The following is a 20,463-nucleotide window of genomic DNA, read 5'->3' as shown; positions in this document are numbered from 1 at the left end:
GAATATTCTTCCACAGACAGTCTATAAATATTCATGAGTGATTTCCTTAAAATCAAAACCAATTCAAGGTATGCTTATAATCTTTCAAATGGTTATGCTTTTATTTTCAAAATGGAATTAAATTTTTATTATAAAAATAATACACACTTATGTTTTAAATTGTATAACGTGAAAGTGAAACCCCCAGCCCCCAATTTACCACCTCCCTATAATAAGCATTGTTGATACTCTGTAACTGATGAATGTATGTCCAGGTGTTGCAGGAAGTTATTTACCTCTTCACTGCACTGTGGGTTTTCATGGGTGTGACAGGTCATATAGCAAGCCCTGGAACCAAAGCCCTAAGAACTATGTTTCATTTCCGGCCCAATCAAAAACGTCTCCACCTAACAACTTCCTGCCATTATGGTAATGAATGCTTTCCCCTTGCTCACTCAGCTTTCTGACTGTTCCTACTGTTTCTACAGGTCACTCTGCGTGGTGTGGGGGCCTCCCCTCCTCTTGGAACTATGACTAATAAGTTCTTCTTTCAATTATATATATATATGACCTGTGACATTACTCAATCATACCTGTAAAGTGAATTCCAGTGATTTAATTAAATCACTTTACAGATTAATTTGAACAAAACTGGTGAAGTATGCCGAGTGACCCAGTAATGGATAGAGAATACATGCCTCTAGAGTGCTTGTAGGTAAGTAACTGGATACACCCAACAGCAAGCACTGCCCGGAAAGGCAATTCTGGCCGTTGGCAAGTTGTGTTTTGACTGTGTCTGCTATTACTTAGTCTGGCTTTCTACCCTAAATTGTCACATGAGCCAAGGGGAGAAATTCTAGACACCTACTAATTTTAGGATTGCTGTAGTGTGGGATTACCCCAGTTGGTATCCCTACCACGTGTCACATAGCTAGTGTCCATGCCCTGTTCCCCATTGGCATGTAAGGTGGTCAATTTACAAGGCAAAGGCTTCCTCTGCCCAAGAGAGCTTCCCCTGAGATGCCAAGGGGTGAGTCTGATTCACCAAACTGGCAGCATCAGGTGGAAGGACCATCAACAGAATTGCTCTACTCCAAGATAACCCATCTCCAGTGGCATTTCCTATCTCTTTAAGAATTTGTAGAACATAGTCTGGAATATTCAATCCTAAGGCAGTCCCCATTTGACTTTATAAGTACTTGGGCACACATTTTTGCTGTCAGAGAGATACAGGGTGCCCTCCCCATGGAAAGTCATAGCATGGAAAGGCATGGCATCAGACAAACGTAAATGGTGCCTTAAGGTAAGCAAATCATGAGGTTGTCATGATTTGTCACCCAAACCAGTGGAATATTAGGGATCCCACCCGTGGAGATCAGTGGCCCAATGTCTAATGAAAAAGGAAAAGGGGGAGAAATAATTTATCCCACTTTCTTCCCCCTAAGACAGTGGCCCCTGACTTTTTAGCACCAAGGACCAATTTCATGGAAGACAATTGTTCCACCAACGGGGGCAGATGAGGGGGTGATGGGGGCTATGGTTCAGGCAGTAATGTGAGTGATGGTTCAGGCGGTAATGCAAGCGGGGAGTGATGGGGAGCAGCAGATGAAGTTTTGCTAGCTTGCCCACCGCACACCTCCTGCTGTGAGGCTCAGTTCCTAACAGGCCGCGGATCTGTACCTCGGGGTTGGGGACCCCTGCCCTAAGACAGGAGTTTTCTCAATTTATAGGAGATTGCATATCTCTTGGTTAACATACTTAGGTACTCCTAAGTGCTGTCTTCAGCATGCTAAAAGACTCATTTTGAAAACCAAATAACCACAAAATCAGTATGCTGCTACCACTGCTCCTCTGATATGGACCTCATCCTCTCTGAGTTTCATTGGTACACCCTAGAAAGGGAAGTTGTCACTCACAGAAGAGGCTAACTCTAGGGAATTCCTTGGTGGCGCAGTGGTTAAGAATCCGCCTGCCAATGCAGGGGACACGAGTTCAAGTCCGGGAAGATCCCATATGCCATGCAGCAAGTAAGCCTGTGCGCCACAACTACTGAGCCTGTGCTCTAGAGCCCACAAGCCACAACTACTGAAGCCTGCATGCCTAGAGCCTGTGCTCTGCAACAAGAGAAACCACCGCAATGAGAAGCCCACACACTGCAGCAAAGAGTAGCTCCAGCTCGACGCCACTAGAGAAAGCCCACGCTCAGCAACAAAGATCCAATGCGACCCAAAATAAATAAATAAAAATTGATTCTAAAAAAAAAAAGTACAATTAAACTTGAAAAATTATTAAAAAAGAAGAGGCTAACTCTAAACAACAAGGGATTTATTAGGTAAACACCCAAAGGAAAATTTAAAACCAAATGGTCAAGGACACACAAAACAAAAATAAACAAATGAAAAATTAGGGGGTACAGGTGAAATGTTTGGGGAACAGGACTGACTTCACTGCAGACAGGGACCTTTCTAGAGACAATCTGCTGAATAGAGGTACTGAATCTCTTCCCTCTCCTCCAGAGACAGAAATTAAAAATCTTTTCTTCAGGTAGTTAAAAGCCTAAAACAGGAAAAAAAAAAAGGCAGGAGCTATGGGGAAACCACAACAAATAGAAGGGAAATGAAAGATAATTAAATTAATTGTATATGTGTATATATACACACACATAAACATATAGCACATATACCTTTAACTTTTCATTATATACACTTATATATATAATTTTAAAATTAAGTAAAGGTATATATAATATATAACTAAATGAAAAAAGGTCCATAATGTGACCCTCAAATTTATTCTCTAAAAATTTATGTAACAAGTTATATGTAATACATATATGTACACATTTTTTAAAATAAAATTTATATACTAAAGGAATTATATACAAAAGTATAAACAGGTGCTGGTTGGCTTTGTGCCTCTACAACCTAGATTATCAACTATCTTTAGCATTTGCTAAAATAACCCATTAACAAAACTTCATGGATTTAATCAATTCTGGGACTCAAATTGTACTTATACTTGGGGATCACACCAGTTTAAACACTGTCACTCCCCATAATTAGGAAAAGTTTAGAAAAACTAAATGTAAAATAGAGAAGAAAGGGTATACCTAAATTTTCCATAGTCATAGTACCCCTCCTCCTAAAATATTCAATATTGGGCATAGACACTAAAAACAATGAATAATTATATTTAAAGAAAGACTTTGGCATTTACAAATTGACTTGATAAAATGGAATCCCATGGAAACTCTAATTAAAATAGTTAATGTTGCCCAATGTAAGTAGGACCTTCAAGGATTATAACTCATTTTGTAAAACCTAAGTAAAGGGGTGATTCTTCCCACTGCTTCTCCATTTAAAGCTCAATTTGCCTGTTGCTAAACATGAAAAATATGACACCTCATGGTGGATTACCACAACCTTAATGCTATGATACCATTCATTAGGGGCCTCATATCCAATATACAATGTTGTTAAAATTATTGACTATCCAAACAACAAACACGAAATATTTCTCTCTTATAAACTGGGTAATATATTCTATTCCATGTCTTACCTCTCAGCTTCAGTTTGCAATAATCTGCAAATGGTCACAATACAAAGGGCACCCCAACAGCCTTGCCATGAAAGTCTTTGCAGACATCTTAATGATAGCCACATTTCACTAGGAACACAGGTATGACATTACATTGGCAACATCCTCATCCAAGGAGATTCACTTGACACACTCATTACAGACACATAAGTCTGACATCTTTTAGTCTTTTTTTGGTTCTGAGGGCAATATACTCGGTATTAACAAATTTTACTTCATCCCATTGATGCTGCTAGTTACAAATCATCAACCCACCCTCAATGGGACCCTTCCAATAAAAGAGTCTAAAATCTATTCCCATTAAAATCAATAGGCACTCCCATTAGTGCCCTCAGGGACTCTGTCACTAAAGACTTTGGCAACCTTCTCTCATGCCTCCTATGATGCCATAGTAGCCTAAGGACTTATCTAATATAAGAAGCTGTTCCTCTTGGCTCCATGCTATACAACATTACAACTACAATTGCTGGCCATATCCTGGGCTCTTCTGGAAAGTGAGGATCTCATGGGACCTGAGTCTGGCCCTCCATACCTAGCTACACATATACTTTGGGTCATGGAAATAGTATTCCACAAGCTTGGCACAGCTACTGAGGCCTCATTATTATTGGATGCAGCCAAACCTGGGCCTTCTGACATATTCTACCTGCAGGAGAGCGTGTCCTCCCTGTCCTAGTCCCTTTCAGATGTTCTGGTGATAAAGGAGGTCACCCTTCCCCTGACCAGTTGGCTACCTGGGGAACCCCTTGGGATTAACTGAGTGAACAGCAATGGGAGTCAGTAGACTAGCAGTAAATGGCACTCTGTGGAATGTTACTGCTTTCCATCTTTGAGCCAGCATATCCCAGAAAGGATGGAACCCAGGAAACAACATTCTTGGCCAAACTTCAGCCAACTTAGTGCTGGGTGACTTTACCAAGTGCTCCCCATCTTTACATTATAAATTATTGGGCCATTGCCTAAGTGTTACCCCTTGAGGACAAAGAACTGGGAATTTCTTACCTCAGAGATACATGACATACATCAAAATCAAAATCATACATGTCTTTACATATAGTAAAGCCACAGTAAAAGGCCTTGCCAGGACATTCTATATTCCTTTCAGAGTTACAAACATTACTGATAATAAGCAAGGCATACATTTCACTTGTCAAATTCACAATGCTGGGCTCTTGGAAAAGGCATTCAAGGAGTTTTATGTTCTTGATAGGATGCAGATAGCCAATTTAATTAAGAAACACATAATACATCTCTTGTAACAACTCCATTACAAATTGCAGTCCAGCAAATGAACCCCTAAATGCATCTCCATCTTGCCCCAGGTCTTAACCTCTATTTACAACTCCAGGGTTAGAGAACCTGGAAATTTCAGATCCATATATGGGTTAATAATATACAAATGGGAAACTTAGATATGGACCAACCTAAAAAAACTCCTTGTATTTCAATTTGTGTTGCTCCTTTCTATCCTCATTTTTAAAATGTTTTACACTGCTTAAGGCAACTTATGTCCTCATCTCTAAAAGTTTCCACTATTACTCCCCAGTTTCCTTGATATGATTCCTAAACATTGGATACCTCTTCTCTGCAGCGTGGGTTTTCACAGATGTATGGAAATCATATTGCAAACCTCCAATGCAAACTCCAACATCTGTGTTTTACTAACTGATCAATCAAAAACATCCTCACCTAACAGCTTTCCACCTCTACAATAATAGAGGTAATACAGTAAGAAGTACATCATTTTTCCCCCTTGCTCTGTATGTCTGCTTACCAATCCTAATAATTCCCTATGTGGCACAGCATCCTAGTAGGGCAGAAAACACTTCTGTGTGTCTCCTCTACTCTCAATATGTTTGGGATCATATGTATTTAGGTTTTCGTCATAAGCAAAGCAGTTCTCCAACATCAGCTGAGCGTCCTATGATTTAACTCAATTATAATACTATCTACCTGGAGATAGCATCAGATCCCACAGGTCAAGCGTTCAGTCTTATAAGACTCTCTCATCACCCCCTCCCCCACCCCAACAGACACCAATCACAAGACCTGTTCTTCACACCAACTGGCTGGCCTGAAGATAGGAGGTTCCTATGATTTCCTCCTGGGTTAAGTTAATTTGCTAGAGTGGCCCACAGAAACATTTTAATTACTAGATTACATTTATTATGAAAGGAATTCAGGAATAGCCAGACAGAAGAGAGGCATACAGCAAGCACGCCTCTCCATGCTCAACTTCCATGCTCTCTGGGCACACCATTCTCCCCACCCCTTCTCCTCCTGGCAGTCAGCCCAAACTTTTGGTCCTTTACAAAGGTCACCTAACAGAAACTCACGTGTGGTTGAAATGAGTTTGTTATGAATATCAAGACATTTTTATCCCCCTTATCACTTAGTAAATTCCAGGGTTTTAGGAGTTCTGTGCCAGAAACAGGATAAAGACCAAATGTATATATTTCTTATTAAATCACCAATATCATGCTGCTCCTCTTGGGAACTGTAAATAATGAACTCTCCTTTCAATGGCATTGACTTTTTGTGTCATCATTCAGTCATACCTAAAAATTAAATCCTGGGTACATTTTAAAGATTCCTATCCCTCAATTCCATAGTTAAGTACTGTTAACAGTTTCCTGTGTGGCCTCTCCAACAACTTTATACCTGAATAAACATACATGGAATATTACTATAAAGTTATTTTACAACCTTCTTTTCACCAACAATAGAGAAATCCTTTCACATCTCTTATGCATAGCTCTATCTATTTAACCTTCTTAATGCCTGCATAGCATTAAATGTTTTCCAGTAGGAGGGAAAAGGGTACAGATATGGAAGGAATTACACATAAATTTGTCCATCTGAAAGCACCATGTGTCCCAGATGAATAAATGTTAAGAGCAGGGCTTCCCTGGTGCTGCAGTGGTTGAGTCCGCCTACCGATGCAGGGGGCACGGGTTCGTGCCCCGGTCCGGGAGGATCCCACGTGCCGCGGAGCGGCTGGGACCGTGAGCCATGGCCGCCTGCGCGTCCGGAGCCTGTGCTCTGCAGTAGGAGAGGCCACGACAGTGAAAGGCCCGCGTATGGCAAAAACAAAACCAAAACCAAAAATACATCTAAATTTTAAGAGCAGCTGTTTTAAACCACTAAGGTCACAGTTTCTCATCTGCAAAATGGAGACAATAACAGTCCCAGCCACCTTAACAAGATTTTCATGAGGATTACACAGACAGCAAAAGAATGTGTAACAGAATACTTTGAAAACTTAAAAGAAATATGAGACTATTATTCCTGGAAGGAAGAAGGGAGGGTCTAAGGTCTAACTATCAGCAACTATTGCTTCTCTTGTCCATCACAGCCAAATGAACTGTTCATCTTTGCACAATTGAGACCATTCACTGAGTTCTTACTTTGCCAGGCATTCTCCTACAATATATTTATTTAATCTGAACAACTCTATGAGATAGGTACTTTCATTGTCCTTGTTTCACTGATGAGGGAATTGTGGCTGACAATTGGGAAATAGTAATCTTACTTCTGAACTGCACTAACTGCATATAGTTGGACCATTAAATTAAAAAAATTTTATATACTTCATATATTATATATTTATATATATTAAAATATTTTAATCGTTCAACTATATGATATCTACAGATTAACTTCGCATCCAAAAATACAAGAATGAAAGGGTGAAAAAAGATAGTTCATGCAAACAGTGACCTAAAGGGTGCTACGGTAGCTATACTGGTATCAGGCAAAATAAAATTCCACTGAGTAAATTTTCAAGACCTTACTGGATTCAGTCAATGATATGTGAATCAGGCAACATATCATCCATCAGACAGAAATGAGCTCAAAGTAGCTGTACAAAATGAAAGGCTTTCATAGGCAGAAGGAACAAAGAAGTTACACTCTGCAAAAACAAAATGAGTTGGTTATTGCAAAGTTACTTTCCTTTAGGAGCCGGCAGAGGGTATATCTAGCAGATTATCTAACCAGTGCTGATCAGGTGATTCCTAATTGACTGGTTTAAGACTCCACTTCTGGGAGAGCAGAAGCTGTAATTAACTTAAACCTCTATTTGGGGCTTAGCATAAGCCACTGCATTTTGGACCTATTGTCTAGTTTTTAACAACTCAAAAACTGCTACAAGATACAAAGGACATTATATATTGACAAAAGGGTTAATCGATAATCAGATATGAAGATATGACAATCAGATACACACCAAATAAAAAAAAAAGGAAACCAATTTATATGAAATACATATAGACAGAACTGAATGAGAAACAGCTCTCCAATAAAGACTTCAGGCTCACATTCAAAAATGGATAAAAACACCAGAAAAAAAGATGAAACAAGGAATGGAGGAACTGAACACTCTATAAACAGAATACTGATTCCAAGAGCTAACTACACCTTTCCCTCACATGCACATGGAAAATTCTCCAGTGTAGACTATACATTAGGCCATAAAACAAGTCTAAGTAATTTTTTTTAAAAGTTGAATTCATATAAAGTATCTTTTCAACCACAATGGAATGAAGCCAGAAATCAGTAACACAAGAAAAACTGGAAAATTTACAAAAACATGGAAATTAAATGACATAGTATTAAACAAGCAATGGAAAAAAAAATCACTAATGAAATTAGGGAAAAAAACCTTAAGTCAAATGAAAATGAATACAATAAACCAAAACTTAATAGATGCAGAGAAAACCGTTCCCAGAGGGAAATCTATAAACACCTACATTAAAAATAAGAATCTTTCATAAATAAACTGTTTAAACCTTAAAGTACTGTGTTTTAGTATAGCAAAACTAAACACAATGCAAGAAGGAAAAAAACAATGAAGGTTAGTGCAGAAATGAATGAAACAGAAAAATAACAGAATTAACAAAACCAAAAGCCATGCTTTGAAAAAAATTGATGAAACATTAGGTAGACTAAGAAAGCTAGAAAAACACATTAAGTTACCTAAATCAGTAATGAAGGTAGGGACATTACTACTGATGCTTACACAGAAAAAAAGAAGTTAAAATACATTAATATTATCAAAAATTCAACACCAGCAATTTAGACAACCTAGATGAAATGGAGAAATTCCTGGAAATGCATAAATTACCAGAACTTAAGAAGAAATAAAATAAATACAATAAACAAGTGAATATAACAACAAAGCACTCTCACAGATACAGAGAAAAAAACTAGTGGTTACCAGTGGGGAGAGGGAAGGGGGGAAGGGCATGATAGGGGTAGGGGTTTAGAAGGTATAAACTATTATGTATAAAATAAGCTACAAGGATATATTGTATAACACAAGGAATACAGCCAATATTTTATTAACTATAAATGGAGTATAACGTTTAAAAATTGTGAATCGCTTAAATTGTACACCTGTAAGAATTAACACCAATAATAGTAAAAATATTCCCCAAATACAGAATACTTCCAAATTCATTCTACGAAATGACATTATCTGATACCAAATCCAGAAAAAGGCGTTATAAGAAAACTACAGACCAATATTCCTGATGAATATTGATGAAAAAATCCTCAACAAAATATGAGTAAATCTTAAGCACTACTGAAGTGTATACTTAAAGATGTTAAATTTTGTTACGTGTATTTTTACAAGAACAAAATAGGTTGCTAGGTCCTATGCAGTTTCTGATGTAGTGCGTATATAGCGCACCCAAAAATCTGTATTTCAAACACGTTTCCAAGTAATGCTGATACTAGACATCCTTGGCCCAAAGTTCAAAACCCACTATTCTGAAATAGCACATCCTTAAGATACTGACTGGTCATGCTTTTCCTTATATAACCTACCATTTGTGGGAAATAAAGGAAATCAGTGAAACGAAGATTCCAGAGAACAGGGGTATAAATGATCTGAGTAGGGGGATCACAGACTTGGTTAGGTGTTATTTATAAGGCACTCTATTATAAATGAGTTATTCAGTTGAGTTGCAGTTGTCTTGTCTGACTTATGACTTGTCAGAGTGACATTCACCATATTCTCTTAATATTTAACTCAAACTTTTATTATTTACTGTTTGAACTATTAGGCAAACACATATTCCTATACAGTTGAAGAAGTGCAGAATCTTTATCTTTAAAAATCTAAGATTTTTGGAACTAAATAAAGGTGATTGTAACACAACACTGTCAATGTTTAAAGGCCACTAATTTTACCCTTTTAGACAGTGACTTTTATGTTACATCAGTTTTCTCAATAAAAATCTGAATGTCCCAATCTTTTTAACTCCTATTGACTAAATGCTTTTGACTCCCTAAAATTATGTTTTTATGTGCCATCGAATCCCAATGTCATGGTATTACGAGGTGGAGTCTTTAGGAGGTGATTAGGTCATGGGGGTAGAGCCCTCACAAGTGGGAACAGTGCCTCACTATTCCCTCCCTCACTCCTTCCACCATGTGAAGACACAACCAGAAGCTGGCAGTCTATGAACTAGAAAAGTGGCACTTACCACCCACTGAATAAGTTAGTGCCTTGACCTTGGACTTCCTGGCCTCTGGAACTGTGAGAAATACTGAATGGTTAAGACAACTCCTGATAACTTTTATCTAATTTTTACTATGACAATAACCTGTTCTACAGTATGTTAGTGTTTGTAACAGACCTCCAAACTGGGCACAAAAGGGTAACTCAAGGACAGAGTCTTTTGCTATGAAAACAGTAATAACCATCATTGATTGCTGTGGTCTTATACTGAAATGAACTTTACGTGGTCTAAAACAACCACTTTATACATGGGACATTTATCTCAGAAGTAGTTGCAGATGGAAAACGACAAATGTTTTGTAAAGATAAAAGAAAAAAGTGTATTTTAAGGACATGCTAATCAAAAGGACTTACCAATTAGCTTTTTTTTTTTTTCCTCTCGCTGTTGTGGCCTCCCCTGGTGCGGAGCACGGGATCTGGACGCGCACGCTCAGTGGCCATGGCTCACGGGCCCAGCCGCTCCGTAGCACGTGGGATCTTCCCGGACCGGGGCACGAACCCGTTTCCCTGCATCGGCAGGTGGACTCTCAACCACTGCGCCACCAGGGAAGCCCCCAATTAGCTCTTAACTACTCTAAAATATTACGTGCTAACTCACAGGATGAACATTTCCAACCAAGTCAAAAAAATGAAGCACAATTAAACATTTTGCATTCATTCCACTTCTATACAGAATGAATTAAGAAATGGGGAAACAAAAATAGTCCACTGTATTATGTTTACTAGATTTAAGAAAGCTGCACTTTTTTTTTCTCAGGAAAGTGTTAACTTTGTACTAGTATCAAATAGACTAAACACTGATTATCAGGAAAATAGTCTGATTTTTATTTTTGCATGTTACTCTCAAGTACACATTTACAATAGTGTCACATTCTTCTATATGAATTTCTTATTAAGTATTTTACTTTAAGTATTTTACAATGTGTACAAAGGAGGGAGGGAACATACAATATCTGACAGGTTATTTCAACAAAACAATAACTTATGTTCTTCTAAAAATTGGTACCTCTTTAAACACTAAACTGAAACATATACTTTTTTAGCTTTGCTAATCAAATTGTTTTAAGAATTAAAACAACCTCAATTAATATCAGTACATAACAGTAAGTACAATTTCATTTTTTCTTTATAAAGGCAAATGTTTTATATTAACTTGACCAAATCCTTAATACCTTTTAAAGGTCTCAATATTGCGCTTAAAAACAAAACAACTGTTTATGACTCCAGAATGTGAGAAATATGATGTAAAGTGTTGTTCTTTATCTTTCAGTGTATTTTTAAAATAAAATTATTTATCTATATTAATTTTACAGAATGTTTTAAAATTCTTAAATGTAAACTTTCATTAAACATTTCCTTTTATGTTACTTCAGGGAATAACAAATTTGAGGGAGATTTAAAAGATACTCACATACAAAAATAAGAGTTTTCCAGAACAGGTCAACAGATGGACAATAAAACAGATGGGGACATATATGAGGGCCAAGAAGGCAGAGGTTCCAAAATCCATTTGTGGCTGTGGCTGGCATTAGGTTTAAATTCCTATATACCTAAATCACTTGATTTAGAACGAGATTAAATTAATCTAGCCTTGAGTGGCTGTGAAAAACCCCAAATGCTTAGATTTCTGACTGTATTAATATAACTTCTGAATATGAATGGCACAGAGAAAGGTAAAACCTCTACAGGAGTAGAAGAAAGCACCATAATGAAGTTGTAAGGTACCTACCACAAGGGAAGAAAAATTTCTAATCTCCCACAGTGTGCCAGTATATATGTGCCAATAGCTAATTTGAGCAACCTAAAACGTGTTTCCTTTTCTCCAAAATTTGTATTAACACAACCAAATTCTAATTAACTGAATTCATTTTATATCTATGTTTATGACTCACTAACTGCTTAAAATATTTCAACTCTCAAATAAAAAACAAAACTGTGAAAGAATTTATATTTCAAATAAAGCCTTACATTTTATTATGTACTTTAAATACAACTTCTGTCTTCTAATAAAAGGCAACTTGAGTATTAAATATTTTTCAAGTTTGCTAACTGCCTAAGAAATAAAAACGCAGGCTGAGCTTGTCAAGTTTAATTTGCACCCATTCTCTAGTATATACAGCCACCGCTTCCTTACTCTCTGCCTTATTTTGTGAGAAGACAGGTTCTTTACAGGCTTCTCGGTCTGAACAGAGAGATTAATATCTACTGGTACTCATTAGGTTTTCAGAAATTTTTAAGGTATGAAGATAAACCTGTATGAAAGCATTCTATCTAGAAATACCATTAACTTCTCTTTTCCAATTACCAAAGATTTTTATAAGATAATACTTCACTTTATAAAAATATTAGTGTTCTTATTTTTTTCCTAATTCTTCAGCTAAATTTTGATCCTTCTGAATAAAAAGTTGGCAAAAATGCTCCTTCATACATCTGTGGATCTTTCAGTTCATTGTACATTTAATACTTTTCATCATAGACTTAGAATTTGGGATTGTGTGTTTAAGTATGTAAAATAAGCAACATACAGGCACATATAAAATTTAGGGTACCTTGCAAAATCATATGAGCCACATTTCTCTCTAAAAAATTCCAAAACTTAGTTCACAATAAGTCTCATTTACAGAACATAACTATTCTAAAACAAAGGAGTACAGACGGAAGAATGAAAAACAGGAAAAAGCAAAACCTTTCAATACCACTTCTAAAAGTATGCTGTGCTGGCAAAAAAACGTAAACACTACAAAGAAAGTAGAAAGAAGCATATTTTGCCTGTTAAACAGAATGAAAACTAAGCACAAACTTAGCCAATATACTATATTCAATGTTGAGGCTCAAATGCAAAGTTTCACGGTCATGTGATTTGAAAATGTTAAGCTAGACAAGTAAATGACTCATGTTATAATTAGAACTGACAGTAAAATCTCCCATTTATATTCCAGATGTTTCTATTTAATGCAAAGAATTTGTGGGGGAAAAACGAGTCAAAATGATTACTTTTAGAGTTACTAAATCATGTTTTTATCTTTAATCGTCTTAGAAGAGTACCATCAAGGTGAATAAAGTAAATACTTAAATAGTTAAAACTTCTAAGATGGAAAAATTCAATACAGAATCAGGGATTATTTTATTGAAAGCAACTTGTTTGTTGCTACTTTTCCTCATTAAACAAACTAAATAGGATTCAGAACACTACTGAATAAAATGTAAAGGTAACGAGAAGGAATAATCCTATCTGTACACAGTATAAATCAATGTACAGTACTGTATGTGAACAAAACTGATCGGCTTTAAAATTGGCTTTTAAAAGCCAACATCTCTACAAAAGTCTGTGAAAGTATTGTTAGGGCAGGCCAACTTCTTTATGATGTCGCATTATGTGCTGGTTCTTTTCTGAAGGTCTTCGGAACCCTTTCTTGCAGTACTCACAACGGTGAGGATAGTCTTTCGTATGAATGGAGATAACGTGCCGTTTAAAGCCTGAGGCATCTGTAGTGCTATACTCACAGTACTCACACTGATATACTTTTCTACCACTGTGCGTCTTCATATGCTTTTTAAGCTCATTCTGTTGCCTAAATCCCTTTCTACATCTCTTACACCTAAATGGAAGATCTTTTGTGTGAACTGAGAGAATATGGCGACTCAGAACGAATGGATCTGCAATCTTAAAGTCACAATGTCTACACTGGTGCATTTTTTTACCCTTGTGGGCAGCCACATGTTTCTTCAGTTCTGAAGGCCTATGAAAGCCTTTATCACACATATCACACTTATGGGGGTAGTCCTTTGTGTGAACTGAAATTACATGTCGTTTCAAATCACTTGAGTTCGAACTCTTGTGGTCGCAATGCAAACACTGGTGAGTTTTGCTTTCTTGGTGGATAAGAGCATGTTGCTGCACCTCTTTGGTATCTGAGAAAGTCAGAAGACAACTGTCACACTTGAATGGCATCTCTTTACTATGCTTAGTTTTTACATGAGTTTTCAAATTAGAAGAGTCTGCAGACCTATATTCACAGTACTGGCATTGGTACGGCTTCTCCCCAGTATGGATTCGCATGTGCTTTTTGAGCTCTGACGGGTGACGAAAACCTTTACCACACTCCACACATATATGAGGAAAGTTCTTGCTGTGTACTGCCAAAAGGTGGCGATTCAATAACCCTTGTTCAGCTGTCTCGTATTCACAGAATTTACACTTGTGCATTTTGTTAGCTCCTTTTTCCTTATGCACCATTTTGTGAGTAAACAAAGCCCCAGGATGAGAGAAATGCTTCCCACACTCATCGCATTCAAAGGCCTTCTCCGCCTTGCTGGTCAGCTTGTGGCTCTCCAGGTGGTTGTGAAAACTTATCTTCTTGTTGGTAGTGTAATCACAGTCAGTACAGTGGTACTTCTTCTTGGTGAGGTGTTCAGGGTGGTTTTTCATGTGCCTTTTCAAAAAACCTCTCGACTTAAACTTTTTTCCACAAATCATACAAGGATAGACAGTCAAGGGATGTCCATCAGGGCCAATAATTATTGCTAAGAAAGGAAAAGAAAGGAGCATGAGTGATCAATCCAAGTTCTGTTTTGGTCTCTTCAAGCATTTAAAGTGTGTGTTCTGAACACTGTTTATAAGTACCTATATTACTTTAACATACCTTTTATTGTTTTTCAACAAAAGATATAGAAACCTAGTAATAAAGAGAACCTGGTCCAGAAACCTCATTATGACTGTACCAATCTTATTCCTAGTTTAAAATATATAAAGTAGCAATTTAAAGCCATATAAATTTAGATATCTAGAGAAAATCATTCATAAAGCTCAACATTTCAGCTTTTATTATGTCAAGCCAAACTGACATTAACTTAAAGTTTAACCAGACCTATAAAAAAATCTAATATGCAAATCATTATACAAGATATACAAAAAAGGAATATATGAATGAACAACTGACGTATCTGTCCTGCTCCTCTCTGAATGATGCCTCATGCTGACAGAAACAGATCCCTTTTTTTTGGCCAAGCCATGCAGCATGTGAGATCTTAGTTCCCCGACCAGGGGTCGAACCCTTGTGCCCTGCACTGGGAGTGAGGAGTCTTAACCACTGGACTGCCAGAGAAGTCCCTAGATTTTTTTCAGTTTTTTCATTTAAAGTTAACTGACATAATATTTTAGTAATCTTTTTTTGCATTTCCACTAAAATAACCTGATATTTTTATTTTTCCTGAAATAGGTTCTGATCCAAAATCTATTTTTTATCCAAGGAAATCATTCATGAATATCAGTGAATTCTTAAAATTATATTTTCAAATTCAATACACAAAAGCTACTGTATTCTAGCAGCTAAAATGCCATCATAACACCTCTGGGGATACATACTAGTTTCAACTGAGAGCTTGCAGAGCACGCTGCACTGTGGAACTCGTGTGCCCTCACCTGTTTGGTACTGCCTGGAATCAGGTCTTCTCCTTTTCTTTGGTTTTTGTTTAGCCAGTCTGCCAAGTCCAGCAGACTCATCTATGTGCAAGAGGGCACTTGCAGTACCATTCCGGTTTTCAATTCCATCAGAATTATTACCTAACAATATGCATTAAAAAACAAAATTATACAGTATTATAAATTATAAAGAATTAAGGATTCTTTATAAACTACAACAATGAAAAGCCATGATACTCATGAATGACAGAAATTCCCTTTCTAGGTACTAGGCTTTACTGGGCTTACTTATATACAAGACTGTAGGAAATGCCTAGCTTCCAAATATAGCATCATTTTCCCCCATGAATTCTCTCGTTCTCACTCAAAGGTCATGAGCCACATATACTAAAGATTAAAAAATTTGAGCTTGAAAGTCTACATACTTCTTAAATATAGGCACGAAAAAAATTCCTGTTAAAGGTAAAGGCAAAGGCAAAAGGTAGACTATATCATCTTCCTGTTTTTACTTAAATCACTACACTGGTACGTCATATTGCTGAAACTTAAGACCCTAGAAACATGTTTTTCAATAATAAATTCATGTTCAAGAACCATGCAATCCTTCAAGCTGCAACATGACATACCATAAGCTGCTGCCCATGCTATTGGCATGAATGTTTTGATTTCATTGTTATCCATTTGCTGTTCATGCACTGCAGCAGCGGCTGCTGCTGCAACAGCAGCATCCTCCTCTCCTACAATCACTTCCATATAAACTTCGTCTGCAATTTCTGCAACATCTGAGTAGAAAATCAACAGAAGCACTTTTGTGACCAAGTTTACAGATCAGACAGGGAAGATATTTTTATTTCAATTTTGTTATTAAACAGAAAGGAGGTTCAAATGTTACATACCTAGAATATTACTTTCCCATAGTAAATACACTATAAATATTTATTCAATGAATCATCACTTTCTTGGCTTTCACCATAATTTGCTTACAAAATGACATCCTGAGCATACATCAAGAGTCACTGATATTCTTCTTTGGAATACAGCAGTACAATAATGTCTTCTTAGTGCTCCTTATTTTCTTCAAATACTGGTGCTTTAAAAAATTTAAAGCCTATAGAAACATAAAATTCTCTCCCACAAAAAGGCCACCTACTTACTTAAATCTTCATCTTGCTGAGAGTCGTTAACAGTCATGTAAACCATCTTTTCCCTTGGCACACGAATACTGCTATTCTGATCAAGTAGTTCAACTCCACGATCATTCTCAGGCTCACTCTCCACAATGTCTACAGTGCCACCTATCAGAGAAGATGAAGGCTCCAAGAATTTATGTGAAGACTTCATTTCCACCTGTTTCACTTACTACATTTTACATACTTTTCTGTTATATTGGAACCCTCCTAAAAGTTATCTTCAGAAAAGATTACAACATTCTCAGTCTAAACCACCAAAAAGTAATTAGGCTGAAGTGTTTGATCAGGATGTATAATATGCTGAAGGTTTCCTCTTACCTAAGTCATCCTCTCCAGGGTCAGCTTTAAAAATGTACACCTTGATGACTTCAGGGCAAGTGCCATCCACTTTACAAGGATCCATTTCCGACTCTGCATCCATGGTCATTCCAGAGGAACCGTCGTGTTCTATTTTGCCAGCATCATCCACTAAAAAGGCAGGAAACACATTACATAGTAATAGATGCTTAAATAAAATATTACCATTTTCAAAACTCCTTTTTTACAAACATAATCTCTAACCTGACTCATGTAAAACTGGATGATTCTACCCAGAAAGCAGAAGATTCAATGAATACATTTTGAAAATTTTCGAAAAGCAGATGAGATATAAAGGTAAAAATTATTTTACTTAAACTGCTGGTAACCTAGGAAACTAACAAAAGTAATGAAATGATATACCTTACCTTTGGATATAGTTATATGCATAAGGTAAAAGCAGTATTATATTTTCGAAAATCTTGTGGGAAATGTCCTAGTAGTAAAATCAGCAAGCACTAAATTTAATATAAATGCTTTATCGGTGTTATCTCATGTTCACTACTCCTGAATACTGTTTGATCTTATGTTTCTATTAGAATTGAATTAAAAAAAAAAAAACGAAATATGATTTTCAAAAACGTATATTACAATGGTCAATGTAAACATCAAACTGTTTCATGTAAAACCACATACTTACAGACATGGTATATATACGTGCACATAACAAACACACAGATACTTGAGTTCATAAAAGTAATCATTCTGGGTCATTGCTTACAAATGCAGCAAATCTATATTTAAACATACTCTTATAGGCCTTAATGAAGGTAGGGTGTTTTACATTTTTGGAAAAAAAAACCCCAAAATCCTTATTTAACAATAGAGGCTCTCATGGTTCCCAACAGTAGAGATTCAGGGAATACAGAACAAACATTTCATATTTTAAACTTCATAACAGAAGAAAAAGCATTTGTACAGTATTATGTTTAGGATTTGGAAAATTAACAAAAGTAAAAAAAAACAATGTCTCAAAGAAACATATTCTGAATTGTAATAATACCAAAAATGTAATTCCCAAATAATATATCCTTTCGTGCACTGCTATCTCTGGCACAAAAGAAAGTTTGGCAAAGACTGATAAAAACTTAGTACTATTCAACTCATCACTGACGCTGTGTGCATTAGAAAAAGATTGAAGGAATGTTCTCTCTGCTCTAGACACAACAAGTGGTCTATTTGGCAAAGCTGAAGACCAAGCAGAGAGAAGCAGAACCAAAGCCCAGAGAAGACTTCAATTTAGCTTGTCTTCAATACTGCCATCAAGCCTTTTCATTTCCTTTTTGCTTCTGGTGCTCCTCTGCTAGACGTATTTCATTATCCTTTTCGTTGAACGATTATATTTTATTCAATTCAACAATGAATCACAACTATAAGTGCGACTTTGGGCTAGATACCAGAGATACAAATAAAATACGAAAAAGTCATGGACTCAAGAAGTTTGTATTCTAGTAGGAAAATGGATGATGAACAGATGATTTGATTATTTTAAAATGTGATATAGCTACCATTTAAGAGATTACCTACCTAGTAACTAAATACTTAAGGAGGGAGGTTTTAAAGTACTGCCAAAATTTTAAAGGACAGGAAACCTATGTTAATGAAAGTTGAATGATTTATCTGAGATCACACAGGTAATGACCTAAGCCAGAATACAAAACCTAATCCATGTGACTCATAGCTAACATTCATCAACTTTTAGGTATTTTAAGAATTCTATGAGATTTAAGGTGATTTTTTTGAAAAATCCATAAACGGTATAATTAACAGAAGGTGGTTTTTCCATGAGTAGCGATCAGATGAGTAAGTTCATGACTCAAGCACAACTCAAATAAGGGCATGGTGATAGTTTTGACCACTATGTAATTTTACGTCTTAAATTCCTAACACTGGCTTAGAAAGACAGAATTCAGCTTTTGATATCTTTAAAATAACTTCTCCAAATTCCCCATCATGTTCTCTATAAGATCTAAAAATTTCATTTGTCTAATCAAATTCTTACATAGAATTATAGAATATTCTTACGTAGAATATTCAGATAAATTAAGTATCTCCCAAGTGAAAATACAACACTTTAGTTTCTTATTACAAATCAAGACCATCCCCATCCCCAATAAATTACTTAACATAAAACTGCTTTCAAACAGCATCCTGAAATATTTTTACCAATGTGCAAACCCTACTATGGCACACAGAATAACACAACACACATACGAAGTCAAGGAGGAACATCTACACTGGTTTATAGTAACCCAGAGGTCACTGATATTCTCGATGAAAAGTGTTTTAGTGAATGCTATATGGGGTCAGACAAAAGTGGGTGGAGAATTCTATATAGGATGTAAATTTCTTTAAGTTTAGTATAAAAAAGGAGAATAAAGAAGCAGTAATCAGAATGGGTTGCAGGATCAAGGAGATTACTGTTTGATAAAAATACTTAAGCCTGCTCAAAGTCTATAGGTAATAAAGAAAGTGAGAGGCTGGAATTAAGAGGGCATGGTGAATCTGCTGGATCAAGACCTCAGAAGGAAAGGGAGAAGACGAAACTAGGAGCAAAAATGAAGGCAGTTTCCTTATACAGGAGGGTAAACACTATTATTTTTGATACCCAGAAGCAAACAGCAATAGCAATGTAGCTAGCCTGTTTTGGGGGGACAGGAGCTAGAAATGCAGAAAACAAGAAAAAAAGTCCTGACTGGTGGTTTCAACCAGATATACACAAGAGGAGGCAAAGGACTCTGGTTTAAAAGTAAGAGAAAGGTAGACTGGGTTAAGAACTTGAGAAGTGAGGGAGAATGAGCTGGTACAGGATGAACCTAATGATATCAAGGGTCAAAAATCGCAGCTTGTTAAACTCTTGGCAATTATAAACAAATAACACACACACTCCCCTTCCCTAAACGCTGAATTTAACTAAAATATCTTTACAATATTTAATAAATACAGTTCGTGAAGAAAAAATAGGCATTATATCCTTAATTCTGGTCTGACGTGTAATAGCGTTTTTTTTGTTTGTTTGTTTTGCGATACGAGGGCCTCTCACCGTTGTGGCATCACCCGTTGCGGAGCACAGGCTCCGGACGCGCAGGCTCAGCGGCCATGGCTCACGGGACCAGCTGCTCCGCGGCATGTGGGATCTTCCCAGACCGGGGCACGAACCCGTGTCCCCTGCATCAGCAGGCGGACTCTCAACCACTGCGCCACCAGGGAAGCCCTAGCGGTCTTTTTAATGACATATCCAGCTGACTGACAATTAAAATTATGTTCTTAAAGGTGACTTTGGAATGTCAAACTGAGATAGGGGCTGGAGATCTCAGCAAACCAGGCAGGACAATCCAAAATAAATGTATAATTCTTTGGAGAACTAACCTCTAAGAACTTTGTAGATG

The 20,463-nt window shown here is 36.7% G+C and overlaps 1 protein-coding gene across 3 annotated transcripts in view; it reads right to left on the bottom strand.

The window, feature by feature from the left end:
- Window positions 1–10,906: 10,906 nt before the first annotated feature.
- Window positions 10,907–20,463, bottom strand: part of LOC137217855 (zinc finger X-chromosomal protein-like) — a 55,251-nt gene continuing 45,694 nt past the window's right edge. For 2 of the 3 annotated variants that reach the window (XM_067724841.1, XM_067724842.1), the window contains 5 exons: window positions 17,036–17,185; window positions 16,682–16,822; window positions 16,154–16,309; window positions 15,528–15,668; window positions 10,907–14,629 (listed from right to left, as the gene is read on the bottom strand). In XM_067724841.1, coding sequence (XP_067580942.1) covers window positions 13,446–14,629; window positions 15,528–15,668; window positions 16,154–16,309; window positions 16,682–16,822; window positions 17,036–17,185 — 1,772 coding nt within the window. In that variant the 3' untranslated portion in view covers window positions 10,907–13,445. The remainder of the gene's footprint in view (window positions 14,630–15,527; window positions 15,669–16,153; window positions 16,310–16,681; window positions 16,823–17,035; window positions 17,186–20,463) is intronic. The other variant, XM_067724843.1, reaches the window with a different exon arrangement.

This window comes from Pseudorca crassidens, chromosome Y (assembly GCF_039906515.1).
Source record: "Pseudorca crassidens isolate mPseCra1 chromosome Y, mPseCra1.hap1, whole genome shotgun sequence".
In the NCBI taxonomy this organism is placed as follows: domain Eukaryota; kingdom Metazoa; phylum Chordata; class Mammalia; order Artiodactyla; family Delphinidae; genus Pseudorca; species Pseudorca crassidens.
Note: the sequence above shows the minus strand (reverse complement) of the source record. Positions and strands in the feature narration are given on the sequence as shown.